This window comes from Takifugu rubripes, chromosome 12, assembly GCF_901000725.2.
Source record: "Takifugu rubripes chromosome 12, fTakRub1.2, whole genome shotgun sequence".
In the NCBI taxonomy this organism is placed as follows: domain Eukaryota; kingdom Metazoa; phylum Chordata; class Actinopteri; order Tetraodontiformes; family Tetraodontidae; genus Takifugu; species Takifugu rubripes.
Genome location: NC_042296.1, coordinates 11,079,248 through 11,100,693, shown reverse-complemented (window position 1 = coordinate 11,100,693; position 21,446 = coordinate 11,079,248). Strand labels below are relative to the sequence as shown.

Sequence of the window (21,446 nt, the reverse complement as noted above, 5' to 3'; positions counted from 1 at the left end):
AGTGATTTGTTTTCCTTTTTTCTTTGCAGGTTTCTAAAAAGGTTGCCGATCTCATCTTGGAGAAACAGCCCGCTTACGTCAAGGTAGGCTTATAACCACCTGCTTCCGCCTTTCCTGGGCTCCGCCGCTCACAATTCCTTCTGATTTTATAACGCATGGAATTCCGATCGGTTTTCCTTTGTGATAAATGTATCGCTTGTGGTGTTGTCATGCCTCTAACCCCCGGGGGGATAACACAGATTGCTTTTAGGTAAAACAATCACAATTTCATCCCGATCCTGGCAGGCCATTAAACCCCTTCTTTGGTGGCTTTGTGATATGTAATAAAGTGTAAAGAAGCTACTTTTTCAGCTGTTTTTAAATTACTGCAGGAACATTTGAAAAAAAAAAAACAGGAGCCTTCGTGTCCATAGTTATTGTTTGCTTCTTTTCTTTGGTGGCACTCTCCCATTAGATGCTGGAGGTGTTGCCATTCACACTAAAAGGAGACGTCTAAATCTGCTTAATAATCAGGACGGGTCCAGTGAAGCACTCCTGGAGATGACTGATGGAAGCCTGTATTGTAATACCGGAATGAAATATGCCTCACTTGGCGAGCCATCAGCCATTAAGACCCTTCAAAAACATCTCGCAAGTGCTCATTTATGTCTTTACAAATGGTATAAATAGAAGAGCACTTCTGTCTATATTTGATTGCTGATCTGAGGCTCCGTCCAGTGGCGCCCGGTGATAAAAGTCCTCAGCGTGAGGGTTGGCTCGTTGCTCTTTTGACTTGTTGGACAGAGCAAACAAACACGTCTCATTACGTGTGTCACTCCCGGAGCCAGTCGAGCCTTAATCCCACCAAGATAAACCAGATGAACGACGGCTTTAACAGATTTAGTGTGCGTTGAAATTGAGCCGCCATCACCATAAATGTGAGACCGCCCGAAGGTCATTCGCTGAATTATAATCTCGTCATTGTTCCCGCGACCCTCCGTGACTCAGCTCAAGCAAAGTGACAGCAGAGCTTATTAGTAGACCTTGCCAGGGATTTAGGGGGCATTTCCATTGACCCTCTGCAGCGTCACATTTACTTTGTCTCGGCGTGCCCCCGAGGGCTTCCAGGGGGCGCTTCGGTTTCGACTTTCACGGCTTTAATGCCAGAAGTACTGTAGTTTAACAGGTTTTCCAGGACTACATGTTGAAATCCACTCGATACTCTTGCCTTGAACTATTTTATGACGCTATACCCCCCCCCCCCATACCCAGTTTCTCCATTTTCTTTATGTGTGCGATATTCTTAAAACAGTCACAGACAGAGCCTCCCAGCAAAATTCCGATTTTCTCTGACTCCAATCTGCTTTAGATTGTGTGACACACGGGCGGGCGCACAAATCGTGCAGCCATGTACTCCCATGCCCCAGAGCTTGACAGGATGACCCGGCGAGCATCTGAGGTGATTCACATCTCTGTGACTAACCTTTCTCATGCTGGCGGCCGCCTCTCCACACTGCCCCCTAGTGACCTTTAGCCTGGCTTTGCACTTGTAGGGAGCCAGAGGAGGGTTACACAGTGGCCACTGCCCTCCTGGTAGATTGCTTTGGAATTGTTTATTACCATTTTTCAGTCCATATTCTTCAGCTCTCCATATTTTTGGGTTTCGTTTTGTGACCCCCGCAAACGCTCACTGAAAATCTGGACTTGAGGAATTAAACTTGTCAGAATCCAATTTCTAATAACAGTCAGTCCAACGAAGACAAATGTTTGATTTAATTTAATGCATTAATGAATGCACTAATAAATCATGCATGCCCTTAAACTGGACTGTGACTGTTAGTGTTTCCCGTTTCTTGTGGTGATTTATCCCAAATGCCGTGGTCTCACAGACATTTCACGAGAGGTTGACATTGACAGCTTGCTCATGAGTATGGAAACACTGCTGCTTAGCTCTGTCTGAAATGTCCCCCCAGTTTACACGCCAGATGGATGGAGAAAGGGCTGACAGAGTTGATCGATAGCTCTGATGTGTGTGTTCAAACAGCGCAGAACCATGCTAGCATAGCATAGCAGCATACAGACCACTGATCTGACACCAACAAGGACCAGTGGATGGGTTTTGTTTTGTCTCATTTTTTTCAGTGTATGCTGAAAATAACACCGAGGATTCATGCCTTGATGACATTGTTGCTGTTCTTCGGTCAGGTGGTCATTACCTCTAAATTACAGCACTCTCTCACAGCTGAAGAGTGTCTTTGGGATCAGGAGCTTTTAGTATCTCTGCTCCTGAAACAAACTAGTAATTTCTAATAAATGACAGTGTCATTGCTTAAAGAGTATTTGAATACGAATAGATGCTCTGTTGACTCTTTGACATTTTCCCTTGTTGACAGGAGCTGGAGCGTGTGACGGCATTGCAGACCAACCTCCAGTTGGCGGCGGTTATTTGCACTAATGCAAGAAGGTAAATATGCTCTCCTGTCTAAGATCAACAAAATCAGCCAAAAATCTGAAATAGCATCTGCACCCTTATCACTGTTGTCATGGCTGCGATTTCACTAACCCTGAAATAGAGTCATTGTTCTGGATGAAGCGGTTGGCTTGATATTGTGTTGCTAAAAACAGTTATTTTACTTTAAAAAAATAAAAAAAATCGTCTATTTTAGAAACGGATGCACATTTTTAGCTTGGAGCCAGGAGTATTTAGGCATTTGACGTCACTGCCTCCACATCAGTGCAATAATGAAGCACAAATACATTCAGACTGTCACAGAATAGCAGGGAAATCTGACCACTACCTGGACAAACAACAGCTGAAGTAGCTGAAGATGGATTCTGTAATAAATCTTCTGTTTAAAACATGTTCGATCCCCTGATCTTCCGTCATATCACTGTTACGTTTTGCACGTTTCCTCTCACCTCACTCGCAGACCATTACCACACTGTTCCCTTTCCTTTGGCTTCACCCAGCGACGCTGTGCTAATCTGTGCCGCTCCTCTTCTCTCTGAAGGCAACTGGGCGTGGCCAAGGAGGGCTTCACGGGAGCCAGTTTAGGTCTGCTGGCCAATCAGAGGAGGCGGCATCTGCTTACGGGTCTTCTCAAGTCGCTGAGGACCATCAAGACTTTGGTAAAATCCCATTCAACACTTGACTGTTGAAATGACCCCCACGGGGTCAACAAGGACTGAATAAGTGCCGTCGTGACCTCATGAGCACCACCCCTGTACAGGCTGAACCATCATCCACTGCAACGCTAGAGTTTATTGTTCTCACGAGTTGACGATTGTTCTACTTTCCTTCACAGCAAAGAACAGATGTTCGGCTCAGCGAGATGCTCGAGGTATTGTAATCTACGCCGCCCACACACAACGCACACGCCGAGCGTCGGCAGCAGACTTGCATTAAACAGGCAAAATTCTTCTCAGAAGGTCAACCCTAACACATGAAATCCATTTGATTATGAGGGTTGCTAAGTTCTTTTTGTATAGTTTACCGCCTCTTTCTGTATGGTGACCTTGACAGCCTTGAAAGGCACCTAATAAAGTGCATCTATTCTGTTCTCTAAATAAAATGCATTGAAATTATTGTAATTTTAATTTCACGCGCTTCCATTTTCAGGGGCAAAATGGAAGCACTAAAGAAGTCCTGTCCAAACATGTGATTCTGTATTCTCAGCCTCATTTTCACTGTTTATTTTCCCCGTAGGAAGAAGACTATCCAGGTGCCATTCAACTCTGCCTGGAGTGTCAGAAGGCTGCCAGCACGTTCAAACACTACAGCTGCATCAGGTAGCCTAGAAACTAGACCCTCCGACATGTTTTGGACCTTTCCTTTTCGACGGTCATTGCCAAAACCAGGTCGCAGCTTCTTATCTATCCTTGCTTTTCTCAATGTCGCTCAGTGAATTCAAATATCAATGACAAAAGCGACCGTGACGGCTCAAACGTGAGATACAAGCGGCTCACGGTTGATTCAACGTGCGGTGACAATGTTGCTGGTGTCGCAGTAACGTTGGAATTAGTGTAATTTATTCTAATCAGCCACAGCAGCATGAGTGAAGCACAGTGAACCTGGTGGGAAATGTCAGCTGTAGTGTTGCCAAATCGACTGCAAGACTCCTGGAAGAAGGAGATTAAAATGGTAAAATGATGCTCAAGGGCTTGTTGTGCCCACACGCACCCACAGGTGCTTCATTTATGTGGATATCGCTTGTATTTTCTCCCTGCTTTTCGTTCATTCATTCAGCATGAACGGATTTGAACGGCCCTGCCGAGGCTCCATGAATTCTCCCGGAATTCGCCGGGACAGTGATGCCAATATCGACCCATTTCAGCCAGACCGTGTGAATGGGCTCGTCATAAACGGGGGCACTTTGATGTGCGTGGTCTTTCATGCTCGGCGTCGCCATAGTCACACGTGGTCAGAACGCGCGCTCAAATCTGCGTGGAAATCGATTGGCCCTTTCAGCCGTGCGTCTGTGCCCCACGACATGCTAATGCGTTTGTTTCAAGGGTGCAGTTGAAATGGCGCATTGATCAAACGGCTGCCAGGCCCGCTGTCATCATTGTGTCCCCGTCTGGACGTGCTCGGATCGAACCACAGAATTACCCTCCTACAGCTTTCGGCGGTCGGCTCCGCTTTGATTGGACCTTGAAGCCATTAATTTGCCCCCAAATTGCTCAGTGTCCTGCCCGTCCTTTGTCTGTCTCCCCAGTTCTTTTCTGGTCAATACTGTATCCCTGTGAACATAATGTAACAGCCCCTGTGAACAATCTCACTTCATTTTCTCCATGTGGTCCCCCCCCCCACACACACAGGCACCCATCAGCAATGTTCATTGAATATCAACTTTAATACCCAGTTATCCAGCTCAGGGAATTTGCTACTTGAACACCCTTAAAACCTTGTGTTCACACTGCTGCTTCTGTGCTGTGACATCAGCGTCGTGCACTCTGCTTCCTCTCAGTCTTCCGCTCCGCTACATTGCTGTGTTATTGCTATTTTTTATTTCATTTTTGTAATCCGCTTCAGGAACTAGGTGATTGGCTGTATTGTGATGAGCAACAGTGAGTGGGGAGAAGGCCAGAGGGCTCCTGAATAATTCCTGCCTCTCTGGTGCACAGTTTTGTGGCGGTTACCCCACACGGCACTGTAAACAACCCAGCACTCTATGATTTATTCATCACCACGGTGCCCTCCTTCCTTCCTGGGTTTTCGTTTCTACGGTGGCTTATTTCGTGGTGGCGCTGAGTCAACACTCACGCCATCGAAGCCTAAAGCACCGCAATACATCTCACGTTGACCTTCACGACAAAGTTGAGGAAATATTGTAATTATCAATTTCAAACTGAATTTTCCGCTGGAAGTTGGTTATAGATACGCAGAGAGTGGAAGGAGAAAACATGATTACACCATTTATTTCCCTGACCGGTAACAAGTTTCACATGAATTGTAGCTCAGCAAACTTTGGCGGCTAACTTGACCGCAGAGATCCCCCCCCCATCCAAACATTTCCTTCCTCTTTTCCAAGTCAGCAGTCGTTCTGGAGGAAGTAACCTCGAGGCCCAGTGGATACGCAGCACCAGGGATAATTGAAAACTTGGTGGAGGAAAAAAACCCACCTTAATTTCCACGTAACGTAATTTAAAGCCACGCGTTCCCTGCAGGAAACACGCCGTTAATTAGAGGTTCATTTGTTATTCATGCATTCTGTCTGATGGTGGAGGGATGCCAGTACGTGGGGAGGAGCTGCATCTGCACACATATGAACACTCAGTGGACGGCAGAACGTGTAATAAACACAAGGACAGGATTAGATGGCGGCCCCAGTCAGAAGCCCTGGTTTTACCCAGCTTAAAAGAAGTTGATCAAAAAGATCTTTTTAAATGCACCAAACATTTGATCCTCGCTTTTGAAATGATTACCTGCCAGTTTAATTAGGGAAGGGTGGCTAGCGATGACATTAAGCACTAATAAAGGTCATTTACCAGCCATTGATCATTATTTTGTCATATGCTGAGTAGTAAAGTCACCAAGTTATTGTATTAACTTCTCTCTCTCTGTGTTTGAATGTCTCTCTCTCTCTCTCACACACACACACACACCCACACACACTTTTGCACAACTTTCCATTGGAACATTGTCAACTCAGCGTCTCCTCTATTATCTGTGCCTGAAGTCTCCAGAATGATCTGGGCTTGAGTAACTCAGATGGAAATAGTGAGTCTGAAAAAGCCCCTTTTCTTTGGGACTCATTTATTTATGCAGATCTCAACAGAGCGTCACCATTGAATCGGGGCGGTTTCATAAGCAGTCGGCACTACTGGGAGGTTTAGGCGGATCTGTGTTTCCCACAGAATTTCAATTTTTAGATGTGTCTGTCTTGGCTGAGGTTCTGGACAAATGGGGGTAGTTTTGCCAAATATGCATCGGAGTAGGCTGGTGTGGACTTAGCACGGCTAGGTATCCCACAATGCATTTCACCGTGGCTATTTTCACAGTATAGCACAGACGAGATGAGCTTGTGGTGTCCTCAAGTCCGCGGCTGTTCCAATTTATCAAGAACTGCTCCGCGTCCTTGTGTGTGTTCAAGTCCGCACTTGTTTACTACAAATTCTTGACTTGCAGCTTTAGTTCCAGCTGTGCTATCGCCCGATATAGTTTTAGATATGTGTATTAGGTGTGTATCTGTCAAGGACATGTTAGATTCTGTCCTGTTGTGATGCTGTCTGGTGCCACCTGAACATCACAGTGACTTTCTTTCTGCCTGGCTGTGTTTTCACACCTTGTGGGATGTTGGGTTGGTTGTCTGAGGCTCTGTAGGCCCATCACAGTGCAGCGTGGGAGTACTTGATACAGATCTCCAACAAGGCACCGGTCTTGACCTCTGCCCCTCCTCCTATACTTACCGTAAAGCTGTGAGGTTCTGGCTTCATATTCTTCTGAGATTTGCGGCTGAAGTATTCAGAATCGATCGATTCACCTTTCACATTGCATTTTTCTTCTCTTTGTATTAACTTTGTCTTTAATGATCGACTCTGCCGCGGAGGCTGCCTGTTTAGCCAGTGCCAGCTAGTTCCAGTTTCAGACGTCATCACCAATCATCTGTTAGGCCATAAGGTATTTGGAGACCCCCACAACATCCAGCCAAATTAAGAAGGCTGTCTGGGAAATCTGTGCATATACAAACATACCAGACATCCACAGATGCTCACAAATCACTGGGTTCGCATGAAAACCTGCTTATCTACGTGAATGTAAACAGTGCAAACTTAAAAAAAACCCTGAAGACGGGCAGCCTGGCAGCTGATAAAGCGCAGGCTGTTTTGAGTGGATCTGGTACCTGGAGCTACGCAAAATCCTGCTTGGACACGTGCGTTTAAACGTTTTAGAGAGATATTCCAAAGACAACAGCCCCGCTGGAAGTGATCTTTACAGCGTTCCCGCCTCAGAAGCTTGATCCTGTCTTTGATTTAGTGGAGCCAAGATGAATTTGGACCAGAAAGACAGGAAAGTGTGTTTTCCCTGGTATCATGATCCAAAACACGCCTGCTCACCTGTTAATTTCGGGGCTCTTATCAGCCACTTGGCATCAGCCTGTTGTTCAATATCCCGCTCCTGCTATCAGGAAACCACAAACACACACGTGCCAGTCGTCACCTAACTATTGTGCACTTCAGGACGGGAGTTGGCTCAACTGTCATTGTGAGGAAGTGGCGTAACCGTGGTGATAAAACACCTTTAAGGGAAGAAGCATCAACTTCTGGTGGTTTTGCCGTGTCACCTGTGTGTGTTTCAATCGGCTGAAACTTCCAACCGTTGCCTCGTCATTCCGCCTGGCTGCCTCTTTGGGTTTCTGCATATAATGATTTGGTGCCATTACATCCTCTGCTGCCCTTTCACAGGTGAGACCACAGTGACTCCCACGTCACGTGTCGGTGACATTTATCCAGACGCCGATGATTAACGGAGGTGCAACACATCCACAACGGGAGCGGGCTTTGGAAAAGGCTTCAGCTTGGCAGTTGGCTCCTTCGCTTCATTCTCCGCCGAAGCCACTTAATTAGCTATTTGTAAAGGACACGCTTTCCCTTGGGTGAACGCGGTCTCACAAGGCAAAACACAAGATTGCTCTGACCTGAAAAAGACCGAAGGAGAGAGGCTGTCGAGGCAGGGGAACATGTGCAGCAGAGGAGGCTCGTGCAGAGGGGGGCGCAAGAGAATTGTAGGCGTCTTGGGACATTCAAAATATCTGTTTCCTGCTGCAACTTCACAGCTCTTGAGAGAAAACTATTTCTCGGGATATTGTGGGCATTGAAGGAACGTGCATCCTAACTGGAAATAAACCCAGAACCTTCTAACTGAAACTAAACCATTTTCTCCTCAGCAGCAGCACCGATGTGTTGCATTTTTGATCTTTGGTCCATTTCATGTTTCTTATCTATCGGACATAAAATGATTATAGTTATTAAATGTAGCTAACTTTAAAACCAGCTGTAGAATTCTTGACCTAATCATATACATCCTCTCCCCCCACAGTGAATTAAATTCCAAACTACAAGACACTCTGGAGCAAATTGAGGTACTGGTTCACCTTTTCTTTTTTTTTTTAAAATCCTTTCTTGCTCTTGTTTGAGAGCAATATCAGAAAAGTCTGACAGAAGCCACTCGCACTTCTCTCTTGATATGTGCTAGTTTGAGCTCAGCCAAAGTCTCTCAAATATTGACACGTGCAGAAAGTCATTACTGCACGCGCAGCAGCTACATATATAATATCTGGATATCTCTTAGCTGCATTGCAATGTTGGTGTGTGATGAATGACATACAAAGCAATTTTCTCTGCACGACTGCACCTCAGTAGATTAATTACTTACAGTGGCGCACGTGCACACATGCACCCCCTGAAATCTTAAAGGTAAACAGTTGCACAATGGAGTATGTACATAACAATCCAGCACATCTATCCTAGACATATCAACAGAGGCAAGCTCATATATCATATATCTATTTGATTTTTACCTTTGTTTTCAGTGTTTAAGGTGCTTTACATTGTTTGGAGCTTCTGCTACAGATGGAATGCTCATTTTTACTCTTCTCATCTCCAGGAACAGCTGGACGTCGCCCTGTCGAAGACTTGCAAACATTTTGATGTTGCGCACTACACCAAGGTCCAGCTGGCCTACACGCTCCTGGGCAAGACACAGGTCAGTGGCTTGACTTATCCGCAGGGTCACGGGGAATGGATAATCGGGGCTGGACGCCACCGTCCAATTCTTGCCCCTGACTTCATATGACATTTTGTTTTGTTCCCCTGTTCCCCTCCATCAAAGTCAGAGCTTCAAGGATTCTTTTAACAAAGCAAACCGAACATCCACAGAGAAGCGAGACTTACAAACCATGGAGGGAATTACAGTTCACTCGCGTTGTGCTTTTTCTTACTGCACGATGAGCATCAGATTCCTTGAAATAGAAAAAATGTTAAAATAATTCATGGATCTTATGTAACAACACATATAGACAGCCCCTCCTGTAACTCCTCCTCGAGAACTTGTGCGTTCCATCATGTTGTCTGGCAGCTCACCGCCCCCGATCTGCTGCTTCTACTCACGTTCTCTTCCTTCTCATCGTCCAGACACCTGCCCCCCGTGTGAAAGCAGATTTATATCGCTCCCCTTTGTGTTTGTCTGTAACCAGCCACTGATCGAGCTGTTTTAAGCTTTCTGCTTTCTACATTTTCCCCATCAACGCTGAAATATGTGTTATATTCCCGCTCTGACAGGTCTGACTGGTAATTTATGCTCCAGCGCCGTGAAATGACTGGCTGTCAAAGCTTAACGGGATCATTTTTAATATTGATGAAAGTGCTGCATCTGGAGACAAAAAGAGAGTTTGTTCAGGTTTTGTAGAATACATTTAGTAACGACGGCCCCAGGGTTCAGTCGTCGGGGGGGGGGGGCTGTGTGTGCTGGACCACTTTATCCTCTGTGGTTCGCAGTTTACTGATCACATGAAACAAAACAAATGTATTTCTACTTGCAAAACATCTGTTCCAATTCAACACTTCACTAAAAAAAAAAGAAAAAAGAATTGGATTCCGAATTTTGCAGAAGTGAGTGTTTTGCTCAGGAAGACGTAAAAAAGTGGCGCCCTGGATGGTCGTTTCACCACCTCCGAAATGCCAATTTAGCTCTCCAGCATTTGGCCCCGTTCGCTTGCATTCCTGCTGCAGACTAATGAGTCTGTTTGCCGTCGCAGTTGTTCACTTGAGCCTCATGACTGTTGTGCTTTAGAATTTATTTGGTATTTTTCAGGTCGTTGAAGAAATAGTAAAAAGTGGCAGAAATTCTGTGGTGGATTTTACTTGTCTGGATAAAAAAGGAAACACAAACGGCTCATTGTGCTGCCTGACCACAGCTCTCAGCTCCTTGTATGTTGTCATTTGATCCATCCAATGTAATTGCACTTTCTATTATTTCTACTTTTTGCCAACATGTTGGAGATAGTCGGGTGCATATATCACTGCTGTGTCTTCCTTGCCGTTCCCTCTTCATTAATTATACGTTGCACAGCAGACTGAGGTTACTTCCAAGGTGTGAATCACAGATAAAGAACAAAAAGACAAATTTGTCTTCCCTTTAAAACCCGCATTCTTCATTTTCCTTCATGGTCTTGTGCGGAACAAATATAATTCAGTCTGAAACATGACAAAAAGGTTTTTTTTTTTGCCTTTAAAAAAACCCATTTGGCTGTAAATTTCTTTGCTGTCACCAGTTCACACATCCCGACTGATAGCGTTGAACTCCCTTTTGACACGATGCTTTTCCTAAAGGCCCGTTTGGCTTTGTTTGCAGACTGCTATGGACCAGCTGCACATGCACTTCACCCAGGCCATCCACAACACGGTATTCCAAGTGGTTTTGGGATATGTGGAATTGTGCGCCGGCAACGCTGATACTAAGTTCCAGAAGATGCAGTACAAGGATCTTTGCACGGTAAGATGTGCTCCGTATGCACGACGGGTTCTCCCTGTTGCCATCTGTCTGTCTATAACTGGGCAGCCAGAGGAGATTAAGTCCAGCATGAAGATTAACAGCATTTTTATATGAGACGTTAAACACAATTTAAAAAGGGACTTTGGGGCCTACAGAGGGCTTTCTTAATGCCTTGTAGCCAAACATGAATGGCTCATTTCATGGCGAGGGATTTTACAGATTCTTCATAATGGGGTGAAATAAAGTAGAGGAGTGAAAGTGCAGAGAAGCCGATTGAGAGAAAGTGTAAAGAAAGCACATCTGACACGGTTGGAGTGGAATAATTAATCACACTCACAGCAGCATTTACATGAACCGGCCCTCCTGACTGGATCACACACTTCAGTCGCCTCACTCTCTTTATCTTACTCGCCCAAAACATCAAAATAAATTGCGAATGCATAGCCAGCCAGTGAGTGTGTGTGAGCGAGCGAGCAAGTCATAACATGGCCAATTCGCCTCGGTAGGAGTGAGTTCTCATTCCACTGGGATCTTGTTAGATTCCAACCTATAGGGGATATACAGCCACATAACTAAAGGTTATTTCTGTCTTATTACAGGATGCTATTTTTTTTACGGTCTGTTCAGATTTGTCAGCTGTCACAACCGCTTTTCCTTTGCTTTCCTCTTGCTTTATCAGTTTTTTTGACTGCACCCATTCCTCATTTTATATCTCTGCCCTTTACCTCTTCCCTCTGTATCACCTGTCCTCCAGCCTGTCAGTTGGTTAAGTGGGCTTAAAGCAGCAAAATTCAATTTGTGAAGGCTGGGGGCTTCCAGCACGAGGATCCATTTAGTTCAAGCTGGGATCAGATCCAAATGGTCCAATATTAACCTGCATTATAGCTGCCTGCCAGGATCTCATCATTAACGTCACCATTGTCTGTCACCATTGTCTGTCACCATTAAAACAGCAGCAAGGGTAGTTTTAAAAAATCCATACTATGGATGGAAAACATATATGTTGTTCTCCTTTTTTTTTTGAGACACCCATTTCCATTTCGGGTCATGGGGAGGCCGCTGGTGGTTCTGGCTCACTGCAGGGCCATGTGGGCCTTTTAGGGGTTCGGTGCCTTGCTTAAGAGTAAATTATTGTGGAGGTTTGTTTGCCTGCAAGCCTGTTTATGATGCAGTTGTTTGTTCAGCAACTGGATATATGTGTTTTTTAAAACCATATTTAATGTATGAAATCGGCGTGGTCACTGTGGCAACAGTGGTTCCAGTCCTCCGGTGCCCACGTGTTGATGGATGCATCCTCCGCTTTGCCACGTTGCTTCAGTGACTCCAGTCCTCGTCCCACTCTTTCAAGATTGATGGAATGTGTCTAACTTTCAGCGGCGTGATCCTGATTGATAGTTTGACACACACAAAGTGAAGAGGTCGTGAACACCCACCCGCTGCTGGGGAAAGTATTTCACTTCTGGCTCCTGAGATCGTTATTTGGAAATCAAGTGTTCTGTTTACTTCTGTTCTGTTTCTTTTGTCGTTTAAGGCAGTAAATGCAATTAAAACGCCAAAAGAAGACCTGGAATGCGACACAAATCTCAAACAGTTGTGGGAATGCTTTTGGCACTGCTGTATCCTGACATTGGGGCTTTATTTATTTAAAAATGTGTTTAAAAGTAATTGAGTTTTAAACAGACCTCCTGGGAAAATAAGTGACTCAATTTTTGGTTTTAAGAGCAAAAGATTCTGCTGGTGATCCAGTGCTAAATGAAGGTTCAAGAAAAGGCTCACCTCAGCCAAGGGAGCCTGTTACCCTGCTGCTCACATCTGCAGCTTAAAATTCAGGGGACAGTCTGATAGGTCAGGCTGATCGGGGAAAGGTCCTATTCATTTTACATGAACATCTCATCATTTGGACCCACTGTATTGGACTGTCTGACTTGTGCCTTTTGGACAAAAAAGCAACACAAAATACATTTTGAGCATTTCTGTGATATGATGAGTAACAAACACATTATTTACAGCAACTTGAGTGATGTGTTTTGGTCCTGAGAAAAGCGCATTTGCTTTGCAACATGGTCTGTAATTTGTGATTATGACGGCCGCTGACTGAGCCCAGTTCAATAGAGCTTGTTGGAAACATCCGTGGTGCCCCAGCAAAGCGGCAAGAGTTCCATCAACAAGGATGACAGACCATCAAGAAACTGAAAATCTGAGGAAATTTGTCAGGAGTCAACCCAAATTCAGCACTAAACAGGGCTGCCGTTAATTAGAAGCTGCTGAAATCCACTTCTGAGGGTGAGGCCCAGCATGGTGGTTTTGGAAAAGGGGCAGAAACGTCAGGCCAGAGTCAACGTTTGAGAATAGGATGACTTGGACCAAACGAGCCCTCTGTTCTTTCAGACTGTGAAGCAAAGCGTACCTGAAGTCTGGAACATGTCTTCTCATCTCATTTGTAGTTTTCCCTCAGCCTCACAGAAAATAGGCATTTTCCCTTCCCAGGCTCTTCAGGCTCCCCATTACACAACTTAGCCTGCGTGTTAATGATGAGTGACCCTGCAGAAATGCTAATGATCGCTCCTCCAAAGCTCTCCAGGATGCCCTCTCCCACCTGCCATTGCTCTACTTGCGTAGTTTCTGTGCAACGATTTGGATAACATGTGACACATCCAAAGATATTAACATAGCTGAGGTGGTGCGGGATAATTTACCTCATCAAACTCAGTGAAGGGATTAACGCACACACGCGAATACACACGTCCCATTGCCCCGCCTAGTCTCCCGTCCCATCAGTTGCCTGGCAACGTGCTATTGTGTGTCCAACTTGGTTGGTGGAGAACATGATATGTCAAACGGTAAGCCTTGTTTTGTCAGAAGCAGTTCATTAGCTTACCAATCTGGCCAGTAGGGCTGAAAATATTCCTCCTTCTATCAGATCTGTAATCAAACAACCGCAGTAATAAATGTTGGTACTGCGACACACATATTTACCTTGTGTGTGTGTGTGTGATTGTGTATTTGTACGGCAGATGCATGGTGAAGAAACTGAAATGGGAAGTTCCTGTCATATACTGTATGTACTGTGTCCTAAACTGGCTCTTAACGGTGGGATCCATTTGTTTTACTGGGTTAACATAAAATATTTATTGACTCAATCCGCTTTAATGCCTTTCCCTCATTATAAACCAATCTGTTTGAGTTACCTATGAAGTCAGTTTATTGTGCTGTGATTTACCATAATGAATTGTCTGCTCTCTGTTGTAATCTATCATGAAGCCTGAAGCTTCCAGAACCCAATCAGGGCTTTGAATGTGCTGTTTGGGAGGTCAGGAGAACCTCTGTAGCATGTTTTAGCTGATTAACTCAGCAAAGCTATTCCCTGGAATAGCTGTTGGATAACATTCTTAATTTAGCCCCAATCTTCATGACTTCCTGCATAACATTAAGGATATCGGGGGAAAACAGAATATTTTTAAAGCCGGCGTCCTTGAGTGCTCGCGTAGGCTGGCTTTAATTACCAGAATCCTGCAGCAGGGAAGGTTTATTTTTGTCCGACTCTTTTTGTGCACTTTTGTTATTCATGAGTCTTTAAGTGTTACTCCTCCCTCTGTGCGTCCCTTGACATGTGACTCGGGTACTGTAGAGAAGAATGCAGGTGTCTTCATTTTCATCCCTTCTCCATTGGCAGCATATCACCCTGGACAGTTACATCCCCTGCCTGACAGACCTCTGCAAAGCATTGTGGGAGGTGATGCTGAGCTACCACCGTACCATGCAGTGGCACGAGGAGCACGACAACATGGAAACCTCACCCGGTCCAGGTAAATGGCACGACGGCACAAGGTGACGTGAAGAGCTCCCCCCCACCATGGGGGCTGTTTTCTGATCCTAGAGCAGCACACTTCTAACTTCATCACACCGAGCGTCCTGATTGAATAAACATAAGATGTTCCTACACAGTGACATTTGCATAGCGGAATGTGTCCCAGGAATATGGTTTCAAGGATAAGGATATGCGCAGATGACAAGTGATGAATGATGCATTTTTTGTGTGTGTATTGCGTGACTTTGTACATGCAATGATGTAAACAGGACATCGCACCAAGGTGAGAATGTTCCTCCTTTGTTTTAGCCTCTTATAAGTCATCAGACTTGGGGAAAAGAGCAGCGGACAGTTTAAGCAACAAATAACGTATTTAATCTGGAAACAAGTGAGCATTTTGCGTTAAAATATACCGACGTTTCTCTGCAACTCTGCAGTACAAAAGCTCAAACTCTCCACTGGAACATTTCTGCTGAGTTCATGGTCCATTAGGAACAGTGAGACGGCCGAACGCCATGTCTGTCCAAGCCATAAACTTTCTGTCTGGATCAACAAGAAAAGCCTGGTGGCACGGCTTCTCTCCACGCTGCCCTCAGGCAACCAGATGTGCAAACATCAGGCTCAGACGCTTCATTTCAAAGACAATGAACATTTTAGGGATAAGCAGCAAGCTCAACCAGAGAAAGGAATTCTTTGCCAAGCTGGGACTTGGTTTAAAGCATCTTTCACCTCCTCGTTGGTCATATCATTTGTCACATATGGGGCGCAAATGCTGAACTGTAAAATGAGCTATTACATGTTTAAAGGTGGCGCATTTCCATTTCCTGTAGTCTGCAACACTGAGAAGAATGGATGAAGGGCAAAGTGATGGTTAGGAGTGATAGCAACAGGCTAAATCCTCTGAATGATTCAGTTCCAATGATATTCCCAATCACCGGAAGAGACACACTCTGCGATCTGTGTCATTAACCTGTCTGTCACCTTAGTATTTGACTGGCTGCTGGACTGTCGCACATGTTAAGGTGCCTGTGACCCCCCTGACCTTGTCCTCTTTCCTACCTCTCATATGTGACTGGTGTTCCATTACAGCAGTTGCTTACTATCCAGGCTTTGTGTCCTTTATGGAATATGCTGTGACCATCATCCGTGACAACCTTGGAAGTTCCCAGATTGGGAGCCAACGTAGCGGCTGGAGCTCGCATGGTGCCGCATTCCCTCCGAAAACCGACTGTTCTCTGCTGCGTCTAAGCTCACCACCTTCTTGATCTATTGCGCCAGTCAGCACAAAGTTACAGTAATTAATCTCAGCAATGGATGAAACAAAAGCTTGCTTCAGGAAGTAATAAAGGCCAGGGTCAAAGACCTGCCTGACAACATAGATTTGTCGCTGCAGCGGGGATCCTGGCGCCTTTAATCAGCGTCCACGGCTGTCAGAGGGGGGTCGCCCTGTGTGTGCGTGAGGGTCAGTAGCCACGGCTGGACTGTACATCTGTTACATGTTCCTACCGTGCACGTGCGGGACCATGGAGGACAATACGGAGCTGGAAGCTCTTCATAGCACTAAAAAAAGGAAACAGATTGCTGAACACTCAAAGTGAGAATTGGACTTCACACCTCACTAAAGTGACTCAGTGACATACTGGGAACTGTGAAGGGTGTATATTACAGGAGTCATTGACCAGCTGTTCTCCGTGGTTTTATTACTATCAGAGTCTATACTCTGTGATACTATTGGTATCAGAGTCATGAACATGGTTCTCTGGGATGGGAGACATTCCGTTGATATCGCTCAGTCCCGCACATTATACTTATATATGAAGCCATTTCCCCGTTGCCCACCCTGTTCTAGCCTGACTCGTCCTCCGTGTGATTGCCGGGCTCGGTGTTTATCTGAGTTAATGAATGAGGTGCCTATTGTAAATGAAAATGAGCAATCATTTGCAGCTCTGTAGGGATTGTGTGATCCCACCTTCCAGCTGAAAGCAACTTATATTGTCTTCTTTAAGAATGAAGGTACTGGAAAATGGTGCACTCGGGTCCTTATTATCATTATTGCCATTCCATCCTCTTTATCCTACTTTTAACTGCAGAAGCACGTTTTGGCCAAGGCGAATGTTTTTAAATCTCCAAATCATGGTTTGATTTTTGTCTGCCTCGGAGTGGAGTGTGAGTGGAACCGAGCTCAGCCAAGCTTTTAATGAATAAAGCCAGATCGCTCCAATTCTCGCTGCTTCGCTGGGCCTCAGGGCCAGATATGTTTATTTTGCCACTCACCTTCTTCACTTACCAGCAGCTCTCACCCCTTCTTTTTCACCTGTCTCGCCCGGTCAGATCTCGGAGCCGCCTGGTGTCTTTATCTGTTGCCCGCTTTAAGTCAAGAGTGGCAAAACTGCTAGAATAGGAGGCTCAAAGGTGCAGGAACAGCCTCCTTGAGGAAGCACGGCAGGATGTGTTAGTGCATTTGGTATTTTTAATTTGTGTTTCTGTGCTTTATGTGCCGTATATGGTATCTTTTCATGATTCCATATACAGTATATATTTTAAGCTTGCGCTGGCGAGTAAAACCATCTTCTCTCTCCCTCTCTCTCTTTTCTCTTTGCATCACCGTAAAGATATTCTTTCACAGTTTTGGAAGCCTTCTGAGGCGCTTTTAATAATCCAGGTTCACTCAGTGGGCAATGGAATAGATTTAGCCGGTAGACATACTCTATTTGGACCATTCTACTCTTTTGGGTTTTCTCTTTGAACCTTTAGACCAAATTAAAAAACAAAAACTTGACTCCCAATGTCTCAGCTTAGGGGATTTCATTATCTTTTATTTTTCTTTCCCCCCTTTCTTGTATTTATAGAATAGGATATACAACGTGCCGCCTTGATAAAGCCAACACGTCTCCTTCACCCCGTGTGATACGTGGGGGTAAGATGGAGCATTCCATTCATCTTGAGGAATATGACAGAAATTATCCTAAATTAAAACAATAAATTTATCCACACTCAGCAGGGTCTGTGCAGCCTGTCAACACTGGGGCTGGAATCCAGGTCATTTGTCTTTGTGCTTGTATGGATTTCTTCTGTTTTAGAAAAAAGAGAAAACGATTCCAGATTCCTTCACGTCTCCCTTGTTGTTTTTCACAGGCTGATGTGTCTTCAGTGTGTGTGTGTGTGTGTGTGTGTGACGTTCGGGAAGCTGATCTAAATGCTAAATGAACATATTTTCTTAAGAAAGCCCCGTTTAATGTGTATGTTAATAACAGAAAATAAGCTACTAAATGAACGATATAAGAATTGTTGTGGAATAACTGAAAAGGCCTGTAGAAGAATGAACTGCAGCTCCTGTGGGATTATTGTGGAGAAGAGGAGTGAGGAGACCCTGAAAAGGGCTTAAATACCGTCTGTTATCGTCCTGTTGTGTTGAAGGTCCCTCGCTAGTTCTATTCTGGAAATGCTGATTTTGCCATCCATATCATGTATATTTCCTTTAAGCCAGGGAGGAAAACATTTTGTGTATTTATGATTTATTGTGTGTTCCTTTAATCCATCCACGTACTTTGCCTGAATACTTGCAGATGACGCAGCAGCTGCTAAGTCAGGCGATTCGGTGGTGGACCGCAGCTACGTGAAGAAGAAGCTGGAGCACGGGCTAACAAGAATCTGGCAGGTCAGAATCACGCTAGAATAATGACGGAGAACTTAAAGCAGACGGGGTTCTCCTTCCACCACGTACGCAACATCCAGCAGCATTACCCTTTGCCTTCCCTCTGCAGGACGTCCAATTGAAAGTGAAGGCCTATATCCTGGGAACAGACATGTCGAATTTCAAATACGATGATTTCATCGTGGTGCTGGATGTCATCAGCAGGTACTTCGCAGGGGCGTCGGGCTCCTCCTCCTCACCTCACACTGATCTTCAGTATTGCTGCTCTCTTTCTTGTCGGGCTCTGTTCATAAGCAGTCCCTAACGATAGGTGGGAATGTGGAGAGTTAAAGGCAGCAGCATCCCAAAAAGACTTAATTTTTTAATACAAACTGAACCTTTTCCCGTTTTTTTTAGGTTTACGTAAGCAGAGGGATACAAACCATGTTCACAGTGGAAGTTGACTGATAGCTGACTGACATTTTAATTAGTTCTGAAGGCTCAGCCGTCACAGATTGTTGTAATTTGAGTGTCGCACAAGCTCATTCCCCGCACGTCTCTTCCAGGTTGATGCAGGTGGGGGAGGAGTTCTGTGGCAGCAAGTCGGAGGTCCTGCAGGAGTCCATCAAATGGCAAAGTGTCAACTATTTCAAACACTATCACAGGTGAGAGTTTTGGGCAGAAACCCTGGAGCTGAAGAACAGTTGACGGGATGCACGCAGGCCCCTGAGAGAAGATGGACAGTGTGACTCCATATTTAACAGCAGGTTATGATTGCTGCGTAGGAACCTTTTTATGATCCCACTTGCTGCTAGAATCATCCTTTGTTTCAAATAAACCCCCTTTGTGCAGACTTGTAATTACCTCTCACTGAGCTGGAAGCTCATTCTCATCATGATTGTGTAACCCCCTGCCGACCTTTGGCATAAATCTGAATATCTTCTGAGGCGGATCGCGCCGACCGCCGTGGCTGCCTGTCAAAACTTCCCAATGAGGTTCCCTAAATGCTGCAATCCTAATGAGCCTCATTTCTCCCACACCGGAATAGCAAAGGACGGAGACGCGGAGGGGCTCGGCGCAGCACTTTCTCAGGTTTAACCCCAGAAAACTACTTGGCTCTGCTGCTCATTCACACTTCACCCTAAAGGTCCGGAGGCCACCGCCGTGCCCCCTCTTGGGCTTGATTGATCCTGGTCCTGCAGACGGGATTCGCCGCGTGTTATCTGCCTGCTCAGGGTGGCTGAGGCCGCGCTGTTGTTGCAGCTAGGCGGGCTGACGTTGGCGTTCAGACACGATGGATCAAACACTGGTACCATATCTGTGGAGTCTCAGAGACTAAGAGTGAGGGAGTAGATGTATAGGGCAGTAACACACTGCATAATAAAGTCAGAAAGGAGTGGAGGTCTTTCAGGCGGCAGAGCTTCACTCCATCGCCACGACCTTCATCTCTTATTCTTTAACCCTCTTTAAGTGAGCCAGAAGCGCTGCCCTCTTTCGTCAACACTTCTGCGTTATTTAACACTGAGAGACCGGTGCGTGGATGCCTATAGCTGTAAAATATCACACTTGAATGACGCACAAAGTCCTCTTTTTGCTGCGTGTTGACCTTTTCATTGAGTTTCTTAGCTGCTCGATGATACCTTCACTTCCTTTTAACTTTATCACTCTGGTCTTTTCCCTCATGCTGTTTTCTGTTATCTGGGATCCCTCAGGGCCCGACTGGAGGAGCTGAGGATGTTTCTGGAGAATGAGACGTGGGAACTGTGTCCGGTCAAGTCGAACTTCAACATCGCTCAGCTGCACGTGAGTAAAAACCACATAACTGAGGGCAAAAGAGGGGAAAACACATGAATTTTAACTATGAATCCTGTTTGACTGAGTTTTTCATCCGATATTTCCAAATCTGAAAGCAGAATTAGAAAGAAAAATATAAATCAATTCAATGCTGATCTTGTACACCCGCTCATCTACGGTATAGGCCCGAAGAAAAGATCATTTGCCTCTAAAACATGCTCAAGCCGTCTTGAGGCAAAAAAAATAATGAGATGTCAGAAAGACAGATGCAGCAAAGTCATTTTCATTTCTCACGTCCGTACGGGCTGTTATTATTTTCTTCACGCGTGGGCGCACGTTCTGCAACGGCGCAGACTTTTCCAGGACCGAGCCCCTTCCCCAAGATCCCATCTGTTTGATGGCCGGCACCGGTTTTCTGTGTGTAAAGGTCCCAAAGCGACAGCATGAACGATGGAGATGATGCAGATGATACTTTACGCTGCGTTAAATCTTTAAGGTCCAGCAGTGGTCGGAGCATTTCTTAATAAAAATGTGCCTAAACCTTGTGTATAGAAGGATAAACCAAAATGATACAACAAGCTGTGTGCTTTGGTCTGGTGCCGTTCACGTGTTCTCGGTGTCTCCTGGCTGACTCCTCTCTCTCTTTTTACGTCTCCATCTCCCAAAACCAGGAGTTTAAGTTCATGGGCCAGTGTCGCTCTCCGTCGGTCTCTCCGAGCAGACAGGCGGCGTCATCGACGGGCCTGGCTCAGGAGGAGCTTTCTCTGTTCCAGCTGTACCTTCTGGAGGGGAACCCCTTCGAGATGCACATTGAGCACAAAGAGGAGGAGACCGAAGATGTGCTGGCTTCTAATGGGGTGAGCGTCTGTGAGGCGGTTCGTCGCCAGCAGGAGCGTTCAGAAACGGATCACGGCGCAGCGTCAGCCCTGATTTAAACGCATTGCCTGATGTTTGTGAGGAAATTGAATTAATAAATGATGCAGCACAGTAGCGGCAGGTAAGTAATCAACACAAGGGGAACGCTGCAAAGAAGAACATTTTTAGTTTTTGGCCTCGTCTCTAAATTTTCAGGGCTTTCTCAATGATTCCCTTTTTACAAATAAAGTTTATTCCCTACACACACATTTTACACCCAGTAGTTTATGTTATGTATTTTTATAACATTTATTGTCAAATGTGGAATAATAACCTCAGAACTGATGTCGATATGTCCGACTTAGCTTTCCCAGTACTCTCCA

At 45.3% G+C, this 21,446-nt stretch overlaps 1 protein-coding gene across 4 annotated transcripts in view; it reads left to right on the top strand.

The window, feature by feature from the left end:
* vps50 (VPS50 EARP/GARPII complex subunit) overlaps positions 1-21,446 on the top strand; it is a 48,008-nt gene that overhangs the window by 7,813 nt on the left and 18,749 nt on the right. For all 4 annotated transcript variants that reach the window (XM_003969309.3, XM_029845225.1, XM_029845224.1 and 1 more), the window contains exons 5-18: positions 30-83; positions 2,373-2,443; positions 2,991-3,108; positions 3,285-3,320; positions 3,686-3,768; positions 8,519-8,561; positions 9,086-9,184; positions 10,832-10,972; positions 14,646-14,778; positions 18,347-18,438; positions 18,545-18,639; positions 18,981-19,079; positions 20,127-20,217; positions 20,880-21,065. In XM_003969309.3, the coding sequence (XP_003969358.2) occupies positions 30-83; positions 2,373-2,443; positions 2,991-3,108; positions 3,285-3,320; positions 3,686-3,768; positions 8,519-8,561; positions 9,086-9,184; positions 10,832-10,972; positions 14,646-14,778; positions 18,347-18,438; positions 18,545-18,639; positions 18,981-19,079; positions 20,127-20,217; positions 20,880-21,065 (1,341 nt within the window). The remainder of the gene's footprint in view (positions 1-29; positions 84-2,372; positions 2,444-2,990; positions 3,109-3,284; positions 3,321-3,685; positions 3,769-8,518; positions 8,562-9,085; positions 9,185-10,831; positions 10,973-14,645; positions 14,779-18,346; positions 18,439-18,544; positions 18,640-18,980; positions 19,080-20,126; positions 20,218-20,879; positions 21,066-21,446) is intronic.